Source organism: Diorhabda carinulata, chromosome X (genome assembly GCF_026250575.1).
Source record: "Diorhabda carinulata isolate Delta chromosome X, icDioCari1.1, whole genome shotgun sequence".
Lineage (NCBI taxonomy): Eukaryota > Metazoa > Arthropoda > Insecta > Coleoptera > Chrysomelidae > Diorhabda > Diorhabda carinulata.
In genome coordinates, this window is record NC_079472.1 from 50,788,286 (window position 1) to 50,811,813 (window position 23,528).

General features: G+C 32.3%; 2 protein-coding genes across 2 annotated transcripts in view; one reads left to right on the top strand and one right to left on the bottom strand.

Annotated features, from left to right (window-relative positions):
• Positions 1 to 23,528, top strand: part of LOC130900635 (uncharacterized) — a 66,369-nt gene that overhangs the window by 35,124 nt on the left and 7,717 nt on the right. The window contains exons 12-14 of the mRNA XM_057811376.1: positions 4,766 to 4,942; positions 11,812 to 12,095; positions 12,526 to 12,659. Of these exons, the coding sequence (XP_057667359.1) occupies positions 4,766 to 4,942; positions 11,812 to 12,095; positions 12,526 to 12,659 (595 nt within the window). The remainder of the gene's footprint in view (positions 1 to 4,765; positions 4,943 to 11,811; positions 12,096 to 12,525; positions 12,660 to 23,528) is intronic.
• LOC130900637 (protein ATP6V1FNB-like) lies at positions 18,177 to 22,656 on the bottom strand. The gene is made up of 2 exons (XM_057811378.1): positions 22,178 to 22,656; positions 18,177 to 18,536 (listed from the first exon to the last, which is right to left on the bottom strand). The coding sequence occupies exons 1-2, from the start codon at positions 22,443 to 22,445 to the stop codon at positions 18,232 to 18,234; spliced, it is 573 nt and encodes a 190-aa protein (XP_057667361.1). The 5' UTR covers positions 22,446 to 22,656; the 3' UTR covers positions 18,177 to 18,231.

The following is a 23,528-nucleotide window of genomic DNA, read 5'->3' on the forward strand; positions in this document are numbered from 1 at the left end:
TACTGAAATTTTCGACACAATGGATAATTTGAGAAAAAAGTAAATCTGCAATTAATTTATTAAAGCAGTTTATGAACCTCAAAAAACAATCTTTTTATATGTTCCTTGAATTACCAAAATGTATAACTTTGAAAATACGAATTGAAATGCAATGAAAAGTTGTTCTCTCAAAGTATCATTCACATGAACAAACAATATTAGTAAGAAATTGTAAATAGTGGTTTAGATTATGACAAACTAGCGGTGCACCGAAAAATGAATCGTATTTGCTGATTCTGAAATTTCAAAATATTGGGTCACAATTGCAAACACGTATGCCAACAAAGATATATCTGCAATATTGACCACTGAAGGTACAAAAATAACCTGAAAATAAATTTGTGCTCTTTCGATTAACCAAAATAGATTTAGTAGAAGCACTAGGCACCTCATTGGGAAAAGTATTGTAGTCTTGGATTACAGAAAGATCTGTGCAAATGAGCAAAAATGCGACTTTCTCGATAACATTTGAGGCATTTTGAAAATGATAAAATTTATTGTACCATTTTATAGCTGTAGACTAGACTAGGGTCTACCACCATCATCCTAAATCAAAACCAGAAGCCAACGAATGGAGCAAAGTTTAGTCCAGAAATCGGAAAGAATGAGTTTTGTATATCATATAATTTTGTTAAATATCGGATAACTTCTAGTTTTATTCAATAAAATATTTACAACTATAAAATATATTGATTACAATAATTATAAATGTCAAAAGACAATTTTATCAGAGGAAATTAGTATTTGATACGTGGTAAATATAGTTCAACCACCGTAAGACACTATTTCTTTAATACCTGATACATTCCCAGTGAACTTGGACCTCTTCGATTCTTTGATAGATAATCACACTACATGGATTCTAATGGTCTTGTTTCTTCATCTAACTATAAATATTCATGACTATTATATTCTTCCGTTATTTTAATTTATTATCTCCTATTATTGATCTTGTGTCTAGCGTCTTCTAATATTTAATTTTTTAATGTCTTCTCTCACTTTGTCTTTCCATCTTATTCTTAGTTGTCCCCTTGGTCTACCTTTCATTGGTCTCTCTCTAGGAACCATACCATCTCAACCTGTCCGAATTTATGAATTTAACTATCCTTTCATTATCTCTTCTAGCTCTTTATTTTATTCGCTAACCTTATTCCTATATTCATTCTCATCTATTTCCTTTGACACCAATATTCATCTTAGCGTTTTTCTTTCTAGTATTCTAAGGTTGTTTTTTCATGAGACACATAATTTCTTCAGCATAGTTCACAACAGGCTTATTTATTGATTTGTATATTTTGGTTTTAGTACTTAAGTATTCTATCCCTTCTATCTGATATTTCTTTAATTTATTATTATATCTAAGTACTTGAACCTCTTCACTTTTTCAAAACTTTTTATTCTATGTTTGTTTTTGTTTGTTTTTCCCATTTATACTGTCCAAGACTTGTTGAAAATCGGTGAATAGTATGTGTAGCATTTTTCTAATAGTTGCGTCTAAGGTGGGTCTCTCTTTCTTAAAGCACTGGCGCATTTTTTTGTGAAAAATGCTCTATTTTCACAAACAATGCAGTATTACTAGCGTTTTGTCCGTCCGTTCTTCTATAGCAGCAACATGTGATTTTTCTCATACAAAATTTCTTAACAACCACCAAATTTGGAAACTTTATTTACAAACTACAACATCGATTCAGTATCTTCAAGAGAAACTACAACAAACGCAGACATAACAATCGATGAAGTTTTTGCAAAATTAAATTTTTACTAAATTGAAACTTATATTTATAAATCATATTTTCCATTTCATAAACTAATTATTATGATCAAGAAATAATTAGGATAAAATTATTAAATAAATTATATTATCATAAATTAAGATTTTTGTTAATATCCACTGATTGCTAACGGTAAAAAATTCATGCAAATACTTTTTTACTTGTTGTCTTATCATTGTAGTCAATATTTTTTTGTAGTTGCTACACAATAGGTTATCCCCCTTTTTAAATCTGAATCAGTGTTCCTCCTTTCTCTGGCATTCTCTGTTGTTTTTCATATAGATCTTAATTACCGAGAGCAAACAAATGAAATTTCCTTGGAGATCATACATTCACACTCGTAAAACAATAAACACAAACTATTATTGTAATCTTTTGTATCAACTGGATATAAAATGGTTTATACAAGAATGAACTTATTTTTTTTTCAAGATAACACCTCGAAAAACCATCGCGAAAATTATAAATTAAAGAACGAAATGCTACAATATGCATCCTATTCGCCATATTCGGCTCCTTCTGAATCTGGCTATTCTCATATCTCAATAAAACCATATGTGAAAAGCGATTTCTATCGAATCAAGTAGCCGTGAAAGCGTATTTCAACAGTCTTCTCACTTGAAGAATAAAATCCATTAATTAGAACATCACTGGGACATGTGCACTGAAGTTCAACAAGATTGACGGCATGAATAAAATGATATCTGGCGTTAATACTTATGAATTATTGAAAGAGAATCCAACGTACACCAACGGAGAGCGAATGAATTAGTCAACAAATCAAAAAAAAATGGAATAGTCTCAAAAGCTGAAAGAAAAAGGATGATAACAGATTGGGAATGTACCGAAAATATATGGCATACGAGAAACTCACAAACCAACCCTAACCATGGTGCCAGTAAAATAGCGAAATGTATTGATTCTTCATCATATAAAATAGTAGTTTTTGTTAACAGGTCATTATCGCCGATAACCACGACGCTTCTATATGATGTAAAAAACTCATATGAATTTGTGGAGTCAACAAAAAAAATAACACTTGCTAATGGTTATATTATGATATCTTTAGACATAGTATAACTTTATACTAATATGCCTGGAATTTTAGTAAATAACATCATTAAGAAACATTGAAGGTACCTACTGTCGTACACTGATATACGGTATAATTTGATTATAAAATTAATTAATCACTTATTTGGATCCAGTTATTCTTCTTTCAATGACAGACTCTACAAACAACTGGAAGGCACAGCCATGTGAAATCCTGTTACCCTAGTTTTGACAAATTTGGTAATGAATTATTGGTTACTGAAAGTCTGAAGCAACTATACTTTCCAGTTAATTTCGTGAAAATTTATGTTCATGATTGCATTTTAGCCATTCCAAAGCAATGAATTGATATGATAATAAGTACGTTTAACCCCTATTATCCCAATCTCAAGTTTACCTTTGAGGAAGAATTAGATGGTGCCATCCCTTTTTTGGATAAAGTGGCAATTAGGCAACCGAATGGTAAATTATTAACAAATTGGTTTTCCAAACGTTCTGCATCGAACAGACTGCTAACTTTCATTCGAACCATCCTTGGGGACATAGATTAGGGCCAATAAAAGGGCTTATGCACACGGTTAAATGTCTTAGTAGCCCTGAATTCTATACTAATTCCATAATAATAATAAAATCAGACAAATTCTCAAAGTAGATGGTTACCCAAGAGAGCTGGTTAATAAAATTATAAATGAGAGCAAATCATAACGTAATACAGGTACTTCGAAACTAAAATAAAAAGTATTATAAATTTCCTTACAGTAGAGGATTGTCCGAGAAACTTGGAAACTGTTTCAAAACGCACTCGTCAAATAATTATGATCTAGCTTTCTACCCAATAAATAAAGTTGGCAACTTATTCACACATATCAAAAACAAAATACAAAAACTCCAGGATTCCAATAGGATTAATAAGATGAATTGTTTAGGCAGCAATAAGAGTTACATTGGTATGACTAAACAGTACTTGAAATCCAGAATACAACAGTATACATATGATTGTCGAGAACATACTAAGAACAAAAAAGATAAAACAGCTTTGGCATAACATTAATTCACTAATGGTCACAACTTTAATTTTAATGATGTCAAAATTCTGGATAAGGAACATAAATATGTAGAAAAAACCATCATCGAAACTGAATGATGCAGTTAAAAACGTACGGATGTGGCCGATCTCGGGGTTCAATATAACCATCTTTTGAATGTTTATAAGTTAACACACTCGTGATCGGACTAGTACTTGATACTATTGAAAAAGTTTGGAAGTATTGATTCACTGATCGATGTATCTTAACATGCCGAATATGTATCTATGTATTTTATCGTTTGACTGACGTCTAATAATTTAAAAAGGTATGTTGTTTGCACAGGTGTATGTATTGGTTTCAAACTTTTTCATTATTCTTCTGTTTTATACAACAATTTTCTTGTTAGCTTATGCTATATAGATTGTCTTAGATGAATTGTGTTCTATTCATTTATATATACATGTATAAGTATTTATTTGTTTACATTATCTGATTATTGTTTTACTTCTAATTTCACATTTTTTTGTTCACTTGTTTATCTGCATCAACATTTGACTTATAATGTACTACAGATTTTCAACCTTGATAAAGATCAAATAAAAGATCGAAACGTTGGTTTTTAAAAACAATTATTGGACAGTTTTATTTCGAGTTCTCCACCCGCAACACCATTCGAAGATATATTGAACATTAAAATATCTTCAAACAACAAAATTACGAGAAAACGTTTACCTTTGAAGCACACATCGTGAAGTTCCTTGGTAGTTAAGAAACTAGTTATTTGCTCGCGCTCGTGAAGTTTCCGTATAAGATTTATTATCATCATGTGATGATGATAAATAATTTTATTCACGAGTTATTTTCATGTTTTAGGTTGTTTTCAGAAGGTGGTAATTTTAATGCACAGGAAGTAATTAGTCTCCAGAAGCACATACAGAAATTGGAAGATACATCAATCAAGCAAATGGACATTTTTATTAAAGTAATATCAGCAACGGAAGAAAAATGTATCGCACGATTGCATGCTGCGGATGGGAATATAATGTCAAAGTAATCACTACAATCAGTAGAACAATAGACCAAGAGCCAGTGACCAATTTTAGATGGTCATTTCTAAAGTCACGAAACTTTCTACAGTAAAATCTCTATACCTACTGAAAATAAAAAGCTACTTCTGGCAGCCATGTGTGGCCGGGGTAGAATACCCTAAAATTTTAAGGAGGGTAAGAGATAAGATGTATTTTAGTTGAAGTCATAAGAAAATATTTTGTCTTCATGGATTTTTGACAGAGCATTTATATCTCTCCTAATTGTTGACAGAACGCTATAAATATTTATAAGAAAGAATCAATTTTTATTCCATCATCAACAGTCTGCCAAAGCGAAAAACGTGTCCGTGTGAGTGCAAGTAAGACAGTAATATGGAAACCTGCGGGTTAGAGTGAGTGGACTGGCATCTGTACCTTTGACGCAGATATTCTCTATTGTCAAGGAGACTGTGGGAAAATATTAAAACGCGTAATATTCTAGGTATTCTTTTCTTTTAGGAGTGATAATTCGTAGCAGATCTGTTGCTGGTACCTGTACCTGTGACGTACTTTTATAGTTCTCAATGTACATTTCGAAGATCCTAACACAGGTATGAATAAAAAGTAGGGATCCTTCTACGGTTTGGGGTATTGCATAAGATTCAACATCTCAGTAGTCGCTTACGAACATTTTTGGAGTGCAGTTCAGGGTAATTATATACTTTCGATATTTTTTTTCTTAAAATCCTCGTTTTTACGGCTAATTTATGTGAAAAAATATAGGAAATATATCACTTGAAGATTTTATATGGTTTTATGACTTTAACAGTCAACCTTAGTAAGATACCATTTTTTTAATGGTGAAAATTTTCAATTTTCCGAAGTTAACTTTTAATATTGTACACTTTTGTGTTTTTCTTCAGATATCTTTAATAATTACTTGATAAAAAAGGTACAAAAGATTTTATGTAAGATAATGTCAATTTTAGGAGAAATTGTTATTATTTTTAATTGTAAAAACATAATAAAACAACATCTTTGTATAATTTTTTTTCAATTTGTTTGTTTTTGTGACACCAATATAAGTTTACATATTATTTTATCCCCAAAATTTTTTTCGTAAATCCGCCGTAGAAACGAAGATTTAAATAAAAAATCCATCGAATTCGAATGAGTTTTCGATTTTCTAGAGCCAAAAAACGAAGGGACCGCGAAAGTATAAAATTACCCAGTTTAGTTTTACTTGCGCGACAATCTTGCTATCAGAATAAATATTTTATATTGATGTATTGCAAATTTTGTTTGTTAAGATTGACAAATATATCCGTGTGAAGACAAATTTAAAGTATCGTGAAGTAGATTTCTACATGTGTTGATTTGCCTACTTTATTAAATAATACTTCAGACTCATGTAGAACTGTGTATAAAAAAAAGTCTACACGATACTTTAAAATTGTCTTTATCCGAAGATATTGTCAATCTTTAATAAAAAAAAAATTTTTGCAATACTTCAATATAAAATATTTATTCTGATAGCAGAATCGACGCCCGAGTAAAACTAAACTGCATTCCAAAACTGTTCGTAAACGACTCCTGAGATGTTGAATCGTATGCAACATCCCAAACCGCTAGAGGATCCCTACTTTTTATTCATACCTGTGCTAGGACTTTCGAAATGTAAAGTAAGAAATATAAAAGTACGTCATAGGTACAGGTAACAGCAATAGACCCTATGAATTGTCACTCCTAAAAGAAAAGAATACCTAAAATATTATGCGTTTTAATATTTTCCTACAATATCCTTGACAATAGAGAATATCAGCGTCAAAGGTACATAAAAATCTTTCAAAAGTGATATTTTAACTAGATTAAAAAAAATCTATTGCATCATGTATCATTTGAATTCTAATTACTAATGAAGTCCACAGATGTCGTATAAGAACTCCCACTCTAACCCGCAGGTTTCCATATTACTGTCTTGCACTCGCACGGACACTTTTTTCTCTCTGGCAGACCGTTGATGATGGAATTTCGTTCTAGCATTATATATTACTAATTATTTATTCATTTTATTTGTTTTGTTAAAATTTTAAGACTGATGAAATGACAAAAATTGATTTTTTCTTATAAATATTTATAGCGTTCTGTCAACAATTAGGAATGCTCTGTCAAAAATCCATGAAGACAAAATACTGTAGAAAGTATTTTTTAAAATTTCACGACTGATACATTAACTGAAATAAATCTAATCTTTTACCCTCCATAAAATTTTAAAGTAGTCTACCCCGGCCACATAGAGGGCTGCCAGAAGTGGCTTTTCATTTTCAGTAGGTACTGAGGATTTACTGTAGAAAGTGCTTTTTATTTCAGCAAAGACAACTCATCGCTATTGATTCGCCAGTTTTTAGCCGGTTTTTTATTACTATGCTACTTCCGATTGCCTCTCTCCAAATCAATTATAAATTAATAGTCGGTCGGCCAAGGGCAGTTCAAAGTCAAATTCTGTCACTTCTCTACTTTGTTTTCGAACTTATATCTACTATATTGCCTCAGAAGACGGGAAAATCATTTTTTGTTTGGTAACATAATAACATTATTTTAATAACCGATGTTGCAAACTATTTATCTGGCGAAACCTTCAATAGTGACTAATCTATTGTATGCGAGATGTATTCAAAATAATAAGGAATACTATTGCCGTTAATTCATCATTAAACTTTAAAACCAAGAAGTTTTATAACCATATATGATAATTTTGTCTTATGGTGCATAACACCATTCTAATAATTGTTTCAATAGAGGCAATCAAATTATATAAATAACCACAAACATTTCATATGCACAAGCATCATCTACTCATGCGTTTTCTGGAGAATTATCGAAATTATAATACAGTGAAACTTGGTTAAGTGAGACATCAAGGGACCTGCACTGTCGTTTCACTTATAGAGGTATTCCACTTACCCAGTGTCTCAGATATACAGGTATAAATAAATATCTGTCTCATTTACATAGGGTTCCATTAATAGAGGTGAGAATACAGGTTCTTTCAGTTATACAGGTTAAATTATTTAATAAAATAAAATAACGTGTTATGTGTGTAAATGAGTTTTAACACCTTTGAAACATCGCGGAGACTTGGATTTTCCGATTAATAGGATAGGCAACTTTTCAGTTCCTGACATATTAGCACCTAGAAGTATTGTAATGCGCTCTTTACTGAGTTTCCCGCCATGACAAGACCCACCTTTTAAGGTAAAAGTTTTATCGGGTAGACACTTGTAAAATAAGCCAGTTTCGTCTGTGTTCAAAATATCATCAGCAGAATAATTGCGTAATAGAAGTGGTAGGTCTTCAATCCATTGGCTACATTTGTTAACATCAACAGCGTTACTTTCTCCACAAATTGCTTTGAAAACTATACCGTTTCTTTTCTTAAACCCTTCCATCCAACCATTGCTGCTACAAAAATTATGAATATCGAGCCTTCGCGCGAAATCTTGTGCCTTTTCTTTAATCATCAGTCCACTTACCGGAACGTTTTTGTTACGAAGTTGCTTGACCCATGTTAGCAAACACTGTTCAAGTTCAGGATATTCTCATAAACGTACACGTTTTAGTTTTCCTTGTCCTTCAGAACATTGTGATTCAATTTTATGTTTACTCTGAACTATTCTACAAAGAGTAGATTTTGGCACATTAAATTCGGCACAAACTTCTTCGCGTATCTTCCCACTTTCATAAACGGATATTAACTTCAGTTTTTCACGTAATGATAACGATTGTAGCTTTCGTTTTGGCATTTTTCAAATAAACATCTGTATGATAGTAAAGCGAAACTAAAACTGAAGGTAATTGAAGCTCAAAATTTGTACTTACGTACTTGAAATTATGTGTGGAATTTGTGGGTAGAATAAGAATGACTAAACAAACAATGTTATCTCAGTTACAGAGGTTTATGCATATAAAATTTACTCGCTGTCTCAGTTATAGAGGTAACTATGATGATAAATCGAAAGAACAAATCCCAGATATAGAGGCTTACCTCGTCCCACTAACAGAGGTAATTCAGTGCCAAAGTGTTGGGACCTCAGCATGAGTTCCAGTTATGGAGGTTTCTCACTTATCCAGGTCCCACTTAACCGAGTTTCACTGTATCACAAAAACTTCGAAAGTAATCTGCCAAAAATCAGATGAGCGTAGTCGAATGATTTTTTAATGATTACGTCGTGACAAATGATACTAGATTATTTTCGATTGCTCAAGTGGCTTTCGTTGCGACTATATAATGAACCAATAAAAGATCGTTCCGCTTATTTCCTTATTTGAAGCGATTCCGAAGCGATTTGTGGCGAGTTCAAGACGTTTTCTGACGTTTTAAGAAAATTCAGTCAACACATATTGTTAAACCCATCGACAAAGTGATTAAACCACGTTGCCAAGCGTTCAATCGCTTATCTATACCTATATCTTTTATTGGAAATTTTATCATGAATTATATGATCTACATTAAATGCTAGAGCTGTTAGTACGCTGAAAATAAAGGTATTTCGTTACGTAGACAATCAAAAACTGAGGAAGCTACAACACCTATTGTAAATTCATTTCATTAGGATTATAAAATCAAACACTGTAGTAGTTCCATATATTTGAGTCCACTAACTCGAATAAACAAGTTCCCGAGCCACTATTTCTTCTGTTTTCCTATATGTTTCCTTACCTAAATTAGCCATCTTAAACAAGCGATCTTAGCACCTCATGTGCGGGATTTCTATTAACCAATTATGCTATCTGAAAGGTCAAAAATTGGTCATAAAAAGTTAGTTGTTCTTATTAATTTGTCAGCATTAGGTACTTTTTTAAATTGAGGAATTTTAGCATTCACTCTTAATTGATCAACTTATACAAATATTTGGTCAGTTTAAGTTAATATTAAAAATATTATACAAGTTATCATTGTCGTACAGCGCATGTTTTGGCCCGCTTAACTGCATCAGGAAGTGATAATAGTATTTTGTGCACCAAGTGGAGAAAGTTCAACTTTTCTCACGAGTGTGGAAGATTGTGTGAGTGAGAAAAGTACTTTTCACACATGTTGCACACTATACTTTTTCTACAACTGCACAAATCGGAAGAATAAAAGTAATGGAGCTTAATGTTTATTTTTATGATTAGTAAAACCAAAATAATACTAAAGTATCCTCTTAACTGTTAAATAATATTATTTAGAGCTGTAGATGATTGTGAAATTTTTACAATTCTGTATAGCTGAGCCTGGAATGTCATTTATTTTCATTAAATTTTCTATTATGTTCATTTTAGATGTTGAGGGTTTATCGTTCATATATGGTGTATTTTCTGTTTCCATTTCTGTAAAGGGTTCGGAAGGTTTTTCAATGGAGTTGACGATTTTATTAGCATTAATAGACTTTTCGACGTATCCTTCGGCCATAGTACTGGATTTCCATCCTCCATGGCCCTTCAAGGCTAATAAGTAACCTCCTGCAATAATAAATAATATTTCTCACAGTATGACCAATATGTGGTTTTGAAATTAAGTTAGCTATGAGAAATACGTCACTTTTCATAGTAGATGTAAAAAACAATAGAAAAAATTATTTTTTTTTTTTTGGAAAAAACTTAGACATGTTCGGCTATCAAATATATAATAGTAGAGAAAGAAATAGGATATTTTTTAAATAACGTGAATGTATGGGATTTCGAGGACGATAAATAACTAGTTTCAAAATTTATTATTACTTTATTTGTTTTCACACAGTACTTAATACAATTTGTCATAAATGGCATTAATAATTAGTAATTCAAATATGCGTAGATCGAAGCGATGCATGAATTATTTGCCTCTTATAGTAAATAGAGTGCATTCGCAATAATCTTTATGCACGTGTCATTGACAAGTCTCAAAAAGCAAAGATCACGAAAAACACTAAAAAAAGTGATGGCTTCAATATTTTCGGATTGCGTGGGTAACCTTTTGATTGACTTTAAATAATTGAATACCACCGTAAACGCGGCATATAACTCTGACTTACTATAGCAGTTGAATCAAAATAGTATCGAAAACAGGCGCGGCAAAATCAGCCGAGGTGTGCGCTTGCTACTGCTGTGCTTGCCAAGGGTACTGTACACAGTACACCCACCATTTAGCTCTGAACCGGCTCCGTTCGCAAAAGCCGTTTGTTACCAAAGCTGAAAGCCGAGTTAAAGGGTAAAAGATTTAACGTAGATGAAATTATTTAGTCAGTGTACTTACTTTTGACTCTAAAAATGCATTATATTTTTATAGGGGCATAGCTTTAGTCTGACGTTCTGAAAAATGTGTGGAAGCAAGGGAATATTATCTTGAAAAATAATCATAGTATTTTTTTATTTATCTATTTTTATTTCTTCTTATGATAGGCTCAGAGCTTATGGTCTACGTTCCTAATGTCCAGAATTCACACGCCTCGATGAAACATTACTAATGAGAAAAAATACATTATTTTTGATGTTCCTTTGAAATAATAAAGTAATTGATGTTTGAATTTGGCCAAAGAATTCTTCAGTATTTAAAAGCTCTATTATGAAATAATGGAACAACAAATAACACAATTGATAGTTTAATGTATCCTAAATTACTGTTGTTAATTTCACTTGTCTAAATTAAATGGATTCATCTGAATTAAGCTTTTTTTCCATATAGGATCTAAAGATGTGTCTTATAGTGTCTTTGATTTGTTCAATCACCTTTGCTTGAAAATAATTTGAGATGGTAGCTATAATTTATGTTTATAAGGGTTCACCCACTTGACACCGTGACTCACTGCGTATCCGTATTTTTTTGGTCCGAAAACTTATTTTACGATTTATAATAACAAGAGTGCTTTTCAGCTTGAATCAATATATCAAAGAGCACGAACACAATGAGAAATTAGTGAAGAAAATAGAAAAATTTCAAAGAAATCTGAAAGACAAAGTGCAATCTTTGAAAAAATCTTTCAAACAATTTGAACAGAAGCTTCACGATTTTAATAAGGAGGTGAAAATCAATCTGGGCAAAGTAGAATATTTGTATGAATTCATAGAAACATTTAATACTTATAAAAACGAAATTCTAGAAATAACAGAATATATTAAGCATCCAGAACCAATTGGTTTATATACGGTTACCACTGGTAAGGATTACAGATATGATACCATTTGGATAAGCTTCATTTTAATTTAAACCTCGTTATAGTTTATTGATATTATGAACTACGATAAGAACTACGAGTATAATAGACTTTTGAATATTTGACTTCTAAAATGGATTTTTTGGGTACAAAAAAAAATGTGCTCCTAAATGTATCGAATTAGTTAAAACAAACTTATAAAGCACTTTAATTTGTACAGAATATAAAACAGTTAATTGATCGTTTAATTGGCCTTTTGAAAGAGATTTTCAAAATCATATTTCAATTCAAATTAACAACATTGTTTTCTGCGCTTACGACTATCTGCCAACTCAATTTTGTCATTTAATTTCAAGCCCTGCTCTGTTTTGATCTGACTTGAATTTTAACAATTAATATCTCTGGTGTAAAATATGAAATTTGTATGTTTTAGCCGACGCAGTCAAAAATAAATCGAACGTGGATGTGTTACTAAATAGAAAGATGGATTTTCACGCAAACGATTTTATTTCAGTTATAGTTAGAATGCTCCACCAATCTTTCAATGAACTTGAAGAATCTGCAAAAGTAAGTGTTCAAAATTTTACTTAGCTTAATCAAGAATGCAAAAGTTGGAAGTAATATCGTTTTTGGCATATCGATATTTGATTGTTTGTTAACTCTTTGTGTTACTATAACTTGTTCAGTTTTAAATAATGAAGTGTCACTTTTTTGTAAGTTTAAGTGAAATAGTCAGCGAAATACCAGGAGAGCGTATCTTTGGCAATAGACATTAGCTAATGCCAAAGATGGATCGCTGAGTTCAGAACCGGAAATATTGATGCCGCGTATTAGTCTATGAGCTGGTCGCCATGTCGACTAAGGTACTTGCCACAAGGCTACAATTTTTTGTATAATTGATTTAATATATTTAAGTATCAAAACGTACTTCTCTTTGGGTAGAGCGGTTTTAAGAATACTCCTTTTTATGTTTATGTTTATAATTGTAAATTTTTCTTAAATATTAGTTCACACGTCTGCCGTTGACTTATGTTTTAATCTATATTATCTGGAATCCATGAAGAAATTGGCAGAAGATTTTTGCGTTTGCAAGTACCTGCCAGGTGAGTATGAAATTGTGACAAACGAACGTATTTTATAATATACTTTAATAAGTCTACCGTTCACGTATTTTCTTGGTTGTAAACACTTCTAAAATTAATCTGAAGAGGATGCATTCGTGTTCAAAATCCACATACATACACTACTCTTATATATTAAAGAAGTATAATAAAAGGGTATGTAAAATAAAGTTCTAATAATTTATAATTTTTTTTTATTATTTTTTAATGACAATAGCATCAAAATTTTTTTCTTATTTTAGTTAGATTATTCAACGGTTTCCTCCTCATAGACGATGTCATCTTCTGAATTGAGTGCATCGTCATCTATTGTACCTTCACTCTCTGAAAAACGTAAATGGATATTTATAAATATTTCTACAATATATCAAATTGATTTTAAACATTTTTTACCTGAAAGAAAAGCTTCTGATTGATTTAATTCCAGCAAAACGTCGTAAATAGATGATGGTACGTATTTCCTTCTTACCATTTGAAGTTATATTTATATTCATCCATTACCCATCCGTAATCTTTTGGTGTCAGTGTTGTGGAACACTTTGAATTTGCATTTCGCCATATGCTTCGTAGAAGTTGTTGTTTCAGTTCTGCTTCACAGGGTGGTAAATTTGATGCAACATAATCAACAAAATTTTTGTGAAAAGGTTCTTTTTTTGCATTATATATTGATATGAATTTGTAGTAGATGGCTTCATTTACATTATCAGCTGTAATTATATATATTTGGCAAATGAATTGTTCTAAACATTTGAATATAATATAAGCTAGCGTGTTTTTAAAATTTCAATCAAGTCTGAAAAAATAAGGTTTACAATCGCAACCCGTCAGCGCAAGGAACCCCGGTAGGCTTGATGATAGTGATGGTCCTAGCTGATACTGATACAATTCCGATATATTGATGTGTCTATTCTTCTTCCCGATGCCGTATTTCATGAAAATGTTTAATGATGAGTTTTACAAATGGTCCATTATCATTATAATTAAAATATCTGTAACTGATGATTTAATTAAAATATTGGTTGATTGAAGATTTTCAATTTGACATACTTAAGTTGGAACCATATGGAAAACTTTGTTATTAGTGGTATTATGAAAAAAAGTTATTTTTGATAAAAAAGTAATACAAGAATTTGTACAAAAGAACAATTATATGTCAAAGTAAGTAAAATTTAATTATGTGTGTTTCTGTTTAATAAATATTCTTTGTATGGATTTTTCAATTTCTACAATAAATAATTATTATGCATTCATTACGTATGTAAATTGCAAGGTTGTTCAAAAGCAGTAATAAGTAGAAAGGTTAACATATTTTTAACAGGTGAGAGAGATAAATTTCATGCAGCCAAAATAATTAATACGGAATGATTTGTAAATGATCACAAAATCTGAATTTTCATAATAAACGGCTGTAATTGCATATTTGAATATAACTATAGATTCAAAACATCTTTATTTCATAACATTTTTCTGAATCATAAAAAAGATACTTTACTCTTGCTCAAAATTCAAATTTTTGGACAAACCTCATCTAGTGATTTAAAACATTTATATCTGATGGTTGCATTTTAACTTTTGGACTAGGCAAAACTTTTTATCAAGAATAACTTTTATTCATAAAACCACTAATTAAATAGTTTTTCATATGGTTCCAACTTAAGTAGACACACACATTATATATAAGGGACGATTTTGGTGTCAGCTTTTTCATGATCCAGTTTCGATAACTGTTCTTCAATTGTTGCAATTAGAGAATTATTTCGCACTGCATAATTATGGCAATGTAAATAGTTTAAAATAATTTCTACAATTCCGATGAAAGGTATTACTTCATTGGTGCTCCAATGCTGAAAAAAATCTACAAGAGCTTCTTTGAACGAAATATTTTTCAATTCCTCAAAATCGACTGGTCTTTCTTGTTCTGGGCCATCAATGAAGTAAGGAATATTTCTGCTTTCTTGACGTTATTGACATTCTTTGTCTTTTATTGATTAAGAGTGATACTGATGGAAGATAATATTGATCAGCGATGTTTTTCCAGCTGTGCATTTTTAAAAATTCGTATTTTTAAAGTACAAATGTTACATGAATAATTTTTATACCAATGAAAAGGGGAAGTTTCAAAGTTTTTTAATGTAGGCAGGTGGTGATGGTTCCAGAAGCGGCCGCTAGAGTTCTCGCGGCAATAGGCCGACATTCTCTGTCACTGCCAGTTGTGAGTGAGACGGCGACTGTGGAGCACAAGGTGTTCTGTGTTATTGAGTTCGCAAGAAATGAATCACAAATTGTAGTGCATCCGGCATTTTTTGCTGAATTTGGTATTAAACCACCAACTAAAGAAAGCCTTACTCGTTGGTTTGATCAATCAAGAGACTGAAAGTGTATGTAAAAGAAAAAGCACAGGCCGACCGCGTGTGTCAGATAATGTCAGACGGATAAACGACAGTCTTGTTCACATCCCAAGTAAGTCTAGCAATAGAACTAGTAGAGAACTTGGAATACCCCAACCAACTGTATGGAAAGTTCTGAGACGGCGTTTGCTGAACAAGCCCTACTTTAGAGCTCGTGTAGGCTCTCAACCCTCAAATTTTGATGTAATGTGATAGAAATGATGAAGGATGACACATTTGTACAGCGTATCATATTTAGCGATGAAGCCACTTTCACCTCAGCAGAAATGTCAACATACAAAATGTTCGCATATGGGGTTTGAAAAATTCACATAAAACATTGCAAAACGAAAGAGACTCACCGAAGATAAACGTGTTCTGTGCCTTATCACGTACAAAGATTTATGGACCATTTTTTTTTGCGGAAATAACTGTGACTAGAATAACGTACCTAGACATGTTGGAACAATGGCTATTCCATCAAATTTTGGAAGATTATCAGGACTTCATTTTTAAACAGGTTATAAGTTAAGTAAGCTGTTTACGTCTCGCTTCTACCAACAAGTCTCAATGATCTGCGAAGTCGTATCATTGCTGCCGTGCACTCAGTAACAGCAGATACACTTGTTCGTGTGTGGGATGCATATGACTACCGCGTGATGTTTGCCATGCAGCAGCTGGACGCCACATTGTACACTTGTAATACATTAAAAAAACTTTGAAACTTCCTCTTTTCATTGGTATAAAAATTATTCATGTAGCATTTGTACTTTAATAAATACGAATTTTTACAAATAGATCCATCATTTAGAATAACCCTGTATTTCCAAATGTATTAGGAATATTTTGGGAGGAATGCAGTGAATAATATCCATCGAAAACAACAACATCAAAATGTTTGGGTGATTCTTTATTTGTTATGTATTTCTCCAAAACCGGTACTAACGCTGATTTTTCGGCTTTGTTGATTGTTCCATTCATATGACATAATTGGCAAAGGTATTAATGGGTAAGATGAAACTTTGTAAATCAATTTTTTCATTTATTGATATTGCAAGTAAACGTCCAAATAAATTTCGTTGAATGCGTATTTCTTCGGTTTTATCTTCTATTCGCATTTTTTTCTTTCCAGCTTCAGATAAAAAATTCGGTAACTTGGCTTTACTAATGCTGTATGTATTATCACTTGCACAGTCTGCGATCAATGTTTCTTTTAATTGGTTTCCTGTTTTTTCAAAATCTAATAAGAATTGTTCAACTTCGACGAAAGCAGGTTTACCACTTGCAATATTGAATAAATAATCCGGGTTAGCATTTGGGTCAAATGGATTTATGTATTTGTCAAAAGTTTGTATAAATTATTGGAGCTGGTCATTGTTTTCCTTTATTATATGAATCTTGCTAAATCTGTTGTAACTAGTATGTAAAAAATAACAGCTGCCCTGATATCATCTTAGCCCAACGTTGCCGGCCAAAAATAGAGTTGGTGAAGTGAATGACACCTATCAAACGTTTTCCTGCATCAGCATTTATAGTTTGTTAAAGGGTGAAGTCAATTGTCTGCCTTGAAAAAAATTGTGGGGTTTGATTAGGATTGCATCCTCTCCAGATTAATTTTAGAAGTATTTTCAACCGTGACAATCTTCTGTCAATTTTTTTACACACTTAAAATAGTATGAATTAAAACATACGTAAACGGCAGACTTATTAAAGTATATTATAAACTTCGTTCGTTTGTCACAATTTTAAACTCACCTGGCAGGTACTTGCAACCGCCAATTTTTTATCTATTCCAGATAATATAAATTAAAACATATGTCAACGGCAGACGTGCGAAATAATATTTAAAAAAAATTCACAATTATAAAAATAGTAGGGAGTATTCTTGCAACCGCGCCACCCCAGGCAGAAGTACGTTTTGATACTTAACTATAATTAAATCAATCATAGAAAAAATTGTAGTTTTTTGGCGAGTACCTTAGTCAAAGTGGCAACCAGCTCTTCGACTATATAGATCAGGAAGCCCAACAACATTAGACAACGGAAGCAGATCCATGTCAGATCGAGTAACTTTTAGTCGATCATCCAAAAACATTTGCAGCAGATTGGAAAAATAATTAATCAGAGCAAGTGTTTGTTGAAAGTTGTTGAAAAATAAAAATGAATATGGAAAAAAATGTGTTGATCCCTTGTGAGACAAGCTTCGTGTATGAAAAGTGTGTTGTTTCGGTGATTGCATTCCGAGATGTGACGTACTAAATTTCTATTATTCATATAAATACGAACCTGGATTTCTACCTTTAGCAAACAGATCACCATTTAACATCATTATGACGAGACCACTTCGTGACGGTATCTAGTAGAATTTACTTTTCCACTCTTATATATGTTATATCATGCATTATCTTTAGTTGTTTATCTTCACCATTGCGCAATATTACAAATACCTTTTATATGCCTTTTTATCTTTTGATATTGTCTTGAATACATTATTTTGTATTTTAAACCCAAAAGTACTTTTACTCTTAAAAGGGATACATTTCTTTAAAAAAGTGTGGTTCCTTTATATTTGAGACTTTTCATTTATTATATATTCAAGTCAAAACAAATGCGGCTACTTAATTTTTTATTTTATTCCGCCGTACATATGTTTGGACTAAAAGCAGCTGGTTTGCGATACCAATCGGGCTCTCGTTCGATTCCTCTTCTTCTATAAAACGAATGCTTTATTACTTCTTCTCTGCCGAATGGATATCTCTTCAAAGTTTTCATTGTATCAAATATATTCCAACCGTATATCCAACTAGAACACTCTGGAAGGTAATATCGTTTTTCTGGTAACAGGTGTGCTCTTTTCTGTAGATATCTTTTACGTCCGTCAACTTCTCTTTCGTATATCATTTTCTTTACTTCATGATCAACAGGTCGCATAATATCTAAATCAAAGGATAAGAATAAAAAAGTCATTAACAAAACAAAAATAATAGAGTAAATTGAGCAAAATACTCAATTCTATGAGGAAAATACCCCAGGTACAATTCATATGAATAATAAAGTTATCCATCTCTTTTTAATACCTACGTTCAAAACAAACTGTTAACATTTTGAATTACCAAACGCGATTTGATCTCTTAGTGTGCGTTCACATTGGCGACGCTCAAGTGGTGAGCGTCAAGCAATGCCGCTTTTGCGATATCATCGCGCGCGTTGTCCTGTTCAAATTAGTTAAGCGTCGTTTTAGTTATTTTCTAGCTTTCGAACCAAAAGGACGTAGTGAATTTGGTATCCAAACGATTATTCCTTTTAGAAAGTACACGACTGCGAAGGCTAATTTTAAAGAAAAGCAAAAAAATACAAGGCGTTCATGAACTTAATAGAAATAGACTTGCTTATGGCGAATTTCAGCACCTTAATCATGAGCTTCGCAGTGATCCGATAAGATTTTTTCAGATTTTAAGATTACAATGGGTACGCAATACAACAAAACGTTTAGTAATATATTCCTACAATTTGTGTTATTTCATCCCATAATTTTGCTACCATTTTCCTGTCTTTGTAGGAACGGTGTCTATCATTCCAAAGGGCTGGCCTGGTTTGAATTTCCGATATTAATAACTCACGTTCAATAATCTCATTTTGCCAAGTCATTTTATTAAAACTAGAACGTATAGATTGGTGGCACTTCGACTCCATACTGAATAAAAATATAGACATGAGTGCACCACAAAGGCGATGCCGCTCAAAAAATCGAACAAGATCGAAGCTCAAGCGACGTTGAGCGGTGGTCTTTTGCAATTCGAACATATTCATTTAAAATCTATAGTCCGAAAGATTTTTTAACACCGCTGGAGCGGCATCGCTCAACGTTCAGCGGTTGAGCGTTGCCAATGTGAACGCACACTTATGGTTACATCTTTTTAATACGAAATAGAAGGCTCATAATTGTAAATGTAAATCGAATCAAAATAAATACTTTAAGGTTAAGTTCTTGAATACCTTTTACTGGAATTAATTTGCTTGAAACTTTGGCACTGACCTCACAAAATCACTACGTCAGAATAATGCGTATTGCCCCACTTCTCGTATAGTATCAATCAATATTTTTAAAGTTCAAGAACGTGAATTTCTATAGCTTTGTTCGCGGGTTAAATTCCGAATTAGTTTAGGACTATTCAAATTTGATAATTTTGAAAGTACACTTACGATCCGTCCTAACCTCAATAGAATTTTCAGTAACCAATTAGTAGAATTAAGAAATATCAGTATGCCAAGTTACGAACCTTATTATCTTCAGTTTATAGATTGAATACACAATTGGAATAGCGTATCTTTAAACCTGGCCGAGATACAAGGAACTAGCCATATCAAGTGTACTTCCGCTGCGTGCGCAGACCTAGCAATCATCTAAATCTGTTTGTTTTTTTTTATTAGATATAAAATAGAAAGTTATTGAATAGTTCTATACATAGCAACAACTTAAATCATCTTTAGGATTTCTCATATACAGGGTGTTCCGGGATTTGATGCAAAAAATTGGGGAGTGAGTAGATGATGCTGACATAAAAAAAATTTTCATACGACCACTCGTTTTCAAGTTATAGGCATTTGAAATTGCGAAATTGGAACTTATATTTAAGCATATTTTCTAAATTATGCATTCGAACATTATGAATTTTTAATTGATTACGTATGTCCACGTAGTGTGTTTCACGGAATAAATAATTGAACACTACTATCTAAAAGCCAGGGGTGGCTCATGTCCAATAGTTAACAATTTTACAGGGATAACCTGTACAATTTAGTTATGACCAAAGCACTTTTAAACTTGATATAATACCCGAAATAGATATTGATAAGTGAAAGCAGACCTTAAAGGGAGGCAAGTGTTGTTAAGAAACCATTTGTGTCAAAGCTTAGCTAAGCAGGTAATTTTTTGAGCTTCGTTCATAGTAAGAAATGCTCTTATTTTATTGATCTCAAGCTCTTGCGGAAATAATACATGATTTGGACATTTTTTGAAAGCAGATAAATTGAATTAGAAAGATGGGATCCACTTCCGGTATAACCGTAGACTCATCATTTATACGAGGGTCGACCGAAAAATTTCCGACCTAACAAAGAAACAAGACATTATTTTATATTTTTATTTTGGACATTGTCTCTCTTTAATCGATGCTCCAACCTTTTTAACCCTTTCAAACAATAGTTGCCAGCTTTCTCCTAAAAATAGCTGTTTTCGTATGCGATAAACAAGAAAAGGTTCTGGGGTACGGATCTGGTGAATACGATGGGTGGTCAACCAATTTGTTCAACTAATATTAGCCATGGTGATTACCGAGGTAGGATAGTGCGTTGTTCTGATGGAGAAGAAATTTGTGTTTCTTCTAATGCTGTCGCTTTTTGCAATATCTCATATCAAGTAATGATACATTATCTTCTCCTGTTGTGATTTTGCTTTTTTGAAGATAATCGATGAAGACAATCCCAAAAACGGTCTGAAATAACTTTCCGGTTGATAAGACTTACTAAGACAACCAATTATGCCCTTTGGCATTGAATTGATTCTTGTTTAGGTACGGGATCGATGTGGAATTCTTCGAAATCATATAATGTTTAACTTTTGCTACTACTTTTTGGTTTAATATGAGGCTATAATGATTTCTGAATAAAAAAAAAGAAAAACAATGTGAAAATCCGCACATATTTTGGATTATAACTGCTACACAACAGTTTAAACTTTTAAACGTTAATGCGACATACGGAAGTCAGACAGCCAAAGTTTGGTTTATAGCTGATATGTATTCGTTATTTCACGAGCGCAGGGTTAAGTCAGCTGAAATGAGTTAAGTTTATTGAAGAGGAAGAGATTAATTTTCGGTATATATAAAAAGAAATTGGAACAATGTGGACGAGAAAGGAGAGATTGTGTTCTACCGTTCTGCAAACAAATTACCAAGTTTTAAAACCAATCTACCAATTACATCAATCCTCTAGCGGGGGCGAACACAACCTCTAAAATTTGAAATCTAAATAATGGTTGAGTTATTTTAGTCGTTTAACTATCTTTTTAAAAATACCATAAACTTTTATTGAATGTTTTATTTTATACCCACGATATTCCAGTCATTTGTCTCCATTAGTTAAAAGCTTAGTCTTGTAGTTACTGGTTCCCATTTAACGCCAACTTCTTCATTTTGTTGTTAGATGCGATCTTTATGCGATCTTTCTCCATCATTTGAATCAAGTTTATTATTTTAGATTTGCTATCTAAACTTCTGCTATTGTTTTATATTCTACCTATGAGGTTCTTGTCCTTTTACCCCATAGTCATATTTGCATTGCCTTCAACATCTATTCATATTCTCCCAAGCTTCGTAAAATGAATTGAAATGAATGAAACTGGAGTCGTCATCACAAAGTATTTTTACTTCTAATATGACGAAAAAATAATGAACAAATATTTCAGTTCAAAATTTATTATTACTGGCAAGAATTTTCAAATTGAAACCTCCTACACAAATATATAGTGTGTCATTTATTGACACTCTACCTAAATAAGATACTTGAATTAACTCACCCATTAACTTCCCCGGACTGATCAGTTCAGCCTCTTCAACTTTCTTCCGACTGAATCTTTGTACATTTCTAAAATTTTCTATCAAACCCTTAGCGAATTTCTCTTTAGCCTCTTCAGGTACGGTCCTTGAACAAGTTGCATTAGCTATTTCGTTCAAGCGTTCTTCGTGTTTCCGAAACCATTTCAATCTTACTTCGTCTTCTCTTTCGATGGAATGTATCCAGCCCTTTTCGAGTTTAGGATCAATTCCTCTGGCGTGTGGTGCCATGATTTTATTTGATAATCTTTACGATATTTCAGATTGAATATACATGAATTTTATAGTACTGATTTAATACGAGATATTTATATAAGGTTATATGTCAAAACTGATGTTTAAGTCCAAAAAAATTAATAATTGTCAGTTTATAGTGTGTTTCAATTATTTCATTCAGTATTTAAGTTAGTAGAAAGTTTAAGGTTGCAAATAGCGCTGTCAATGATGAATAATATCATTGTCAGTTTGATAATATAGGTCCTCTACAATATTGGCCCTGACGCTTCGACGAAGTTAACTGAAGTTCAAAGTGTATATCCACGTCCTTGTGCAGCCTTGAGAGGAACTCATTACGTCTCACTTCGAGTCCCTCGACTCGTAAAAAGTTTGTCTCTACACTATCTTATTTGATTAAGCTCGATCAACTTCAGTAGTTTAGTCGACGCTACGCACCTTATCTAATTTCATTAGCTTTGTTTCAATTTAGTGCGCATGCTATCGGTTCCTACACTGATTCAGAATTTGTCCCGCGAAAGCAGCTATTCTATCTCTGAACTTTGAATACATGTCGGGTCGAAAATTGTAGCAGCTATTTACCATTCGTAAACAGAACGCCGTAGGGTAAACAGTGGTGTATTCTATGAAAGAAATTTGAATAAGACATAAATTCCTTTGGAAAAAATATAGTAAACGGTAGCACAAGCAATTGGTATTAGCCAGGCCACGATCAAAAACACCACACAGTTCCTCAGATGACGAAGAATATTATGATTTCTTATAATTTAATTTCTGTATAATGTATTTTTTGGGATAATGTTCAATAAAAATTAGTGTACCTAATACTATGTACATAAAGCCTAATTTTTATTCTGTTAAAATAAAATTCGTTCCTTTTTACGAGTATCCTACCAGCCTTTGGTACACTATTTTCAGTGTTTGTGAATGGATAACAATAGGCTAAATCCATAAATTGACCCCAACCCGGGTGGTACTACCTGCACTTGATAAAAAAAATTTACAATAAAATCAATGCCAAACTATGAAAGTGACGTTGAGTCACTCTGTGGTCCCTTAGCATACCTAATGCGGTTTTAT

Bases quoted from the DNA above. Each gene is read 5' to 3' on its own strand.
- LOC130900637 (XM_057811378.1), bottom strand. From the start codon at position 22,445: ATGGCACCACACGCCAGAGGAATTGATCCTAAACTCGAAAAGGGCTGG. The intron at 18,537-22,177 runs GTGAGTTAATTC...CCTTTGATTTAG, and splicing joins CAGTCCGGGGAAGTTAATGG to ATATTATGCGACCTGTTGAT.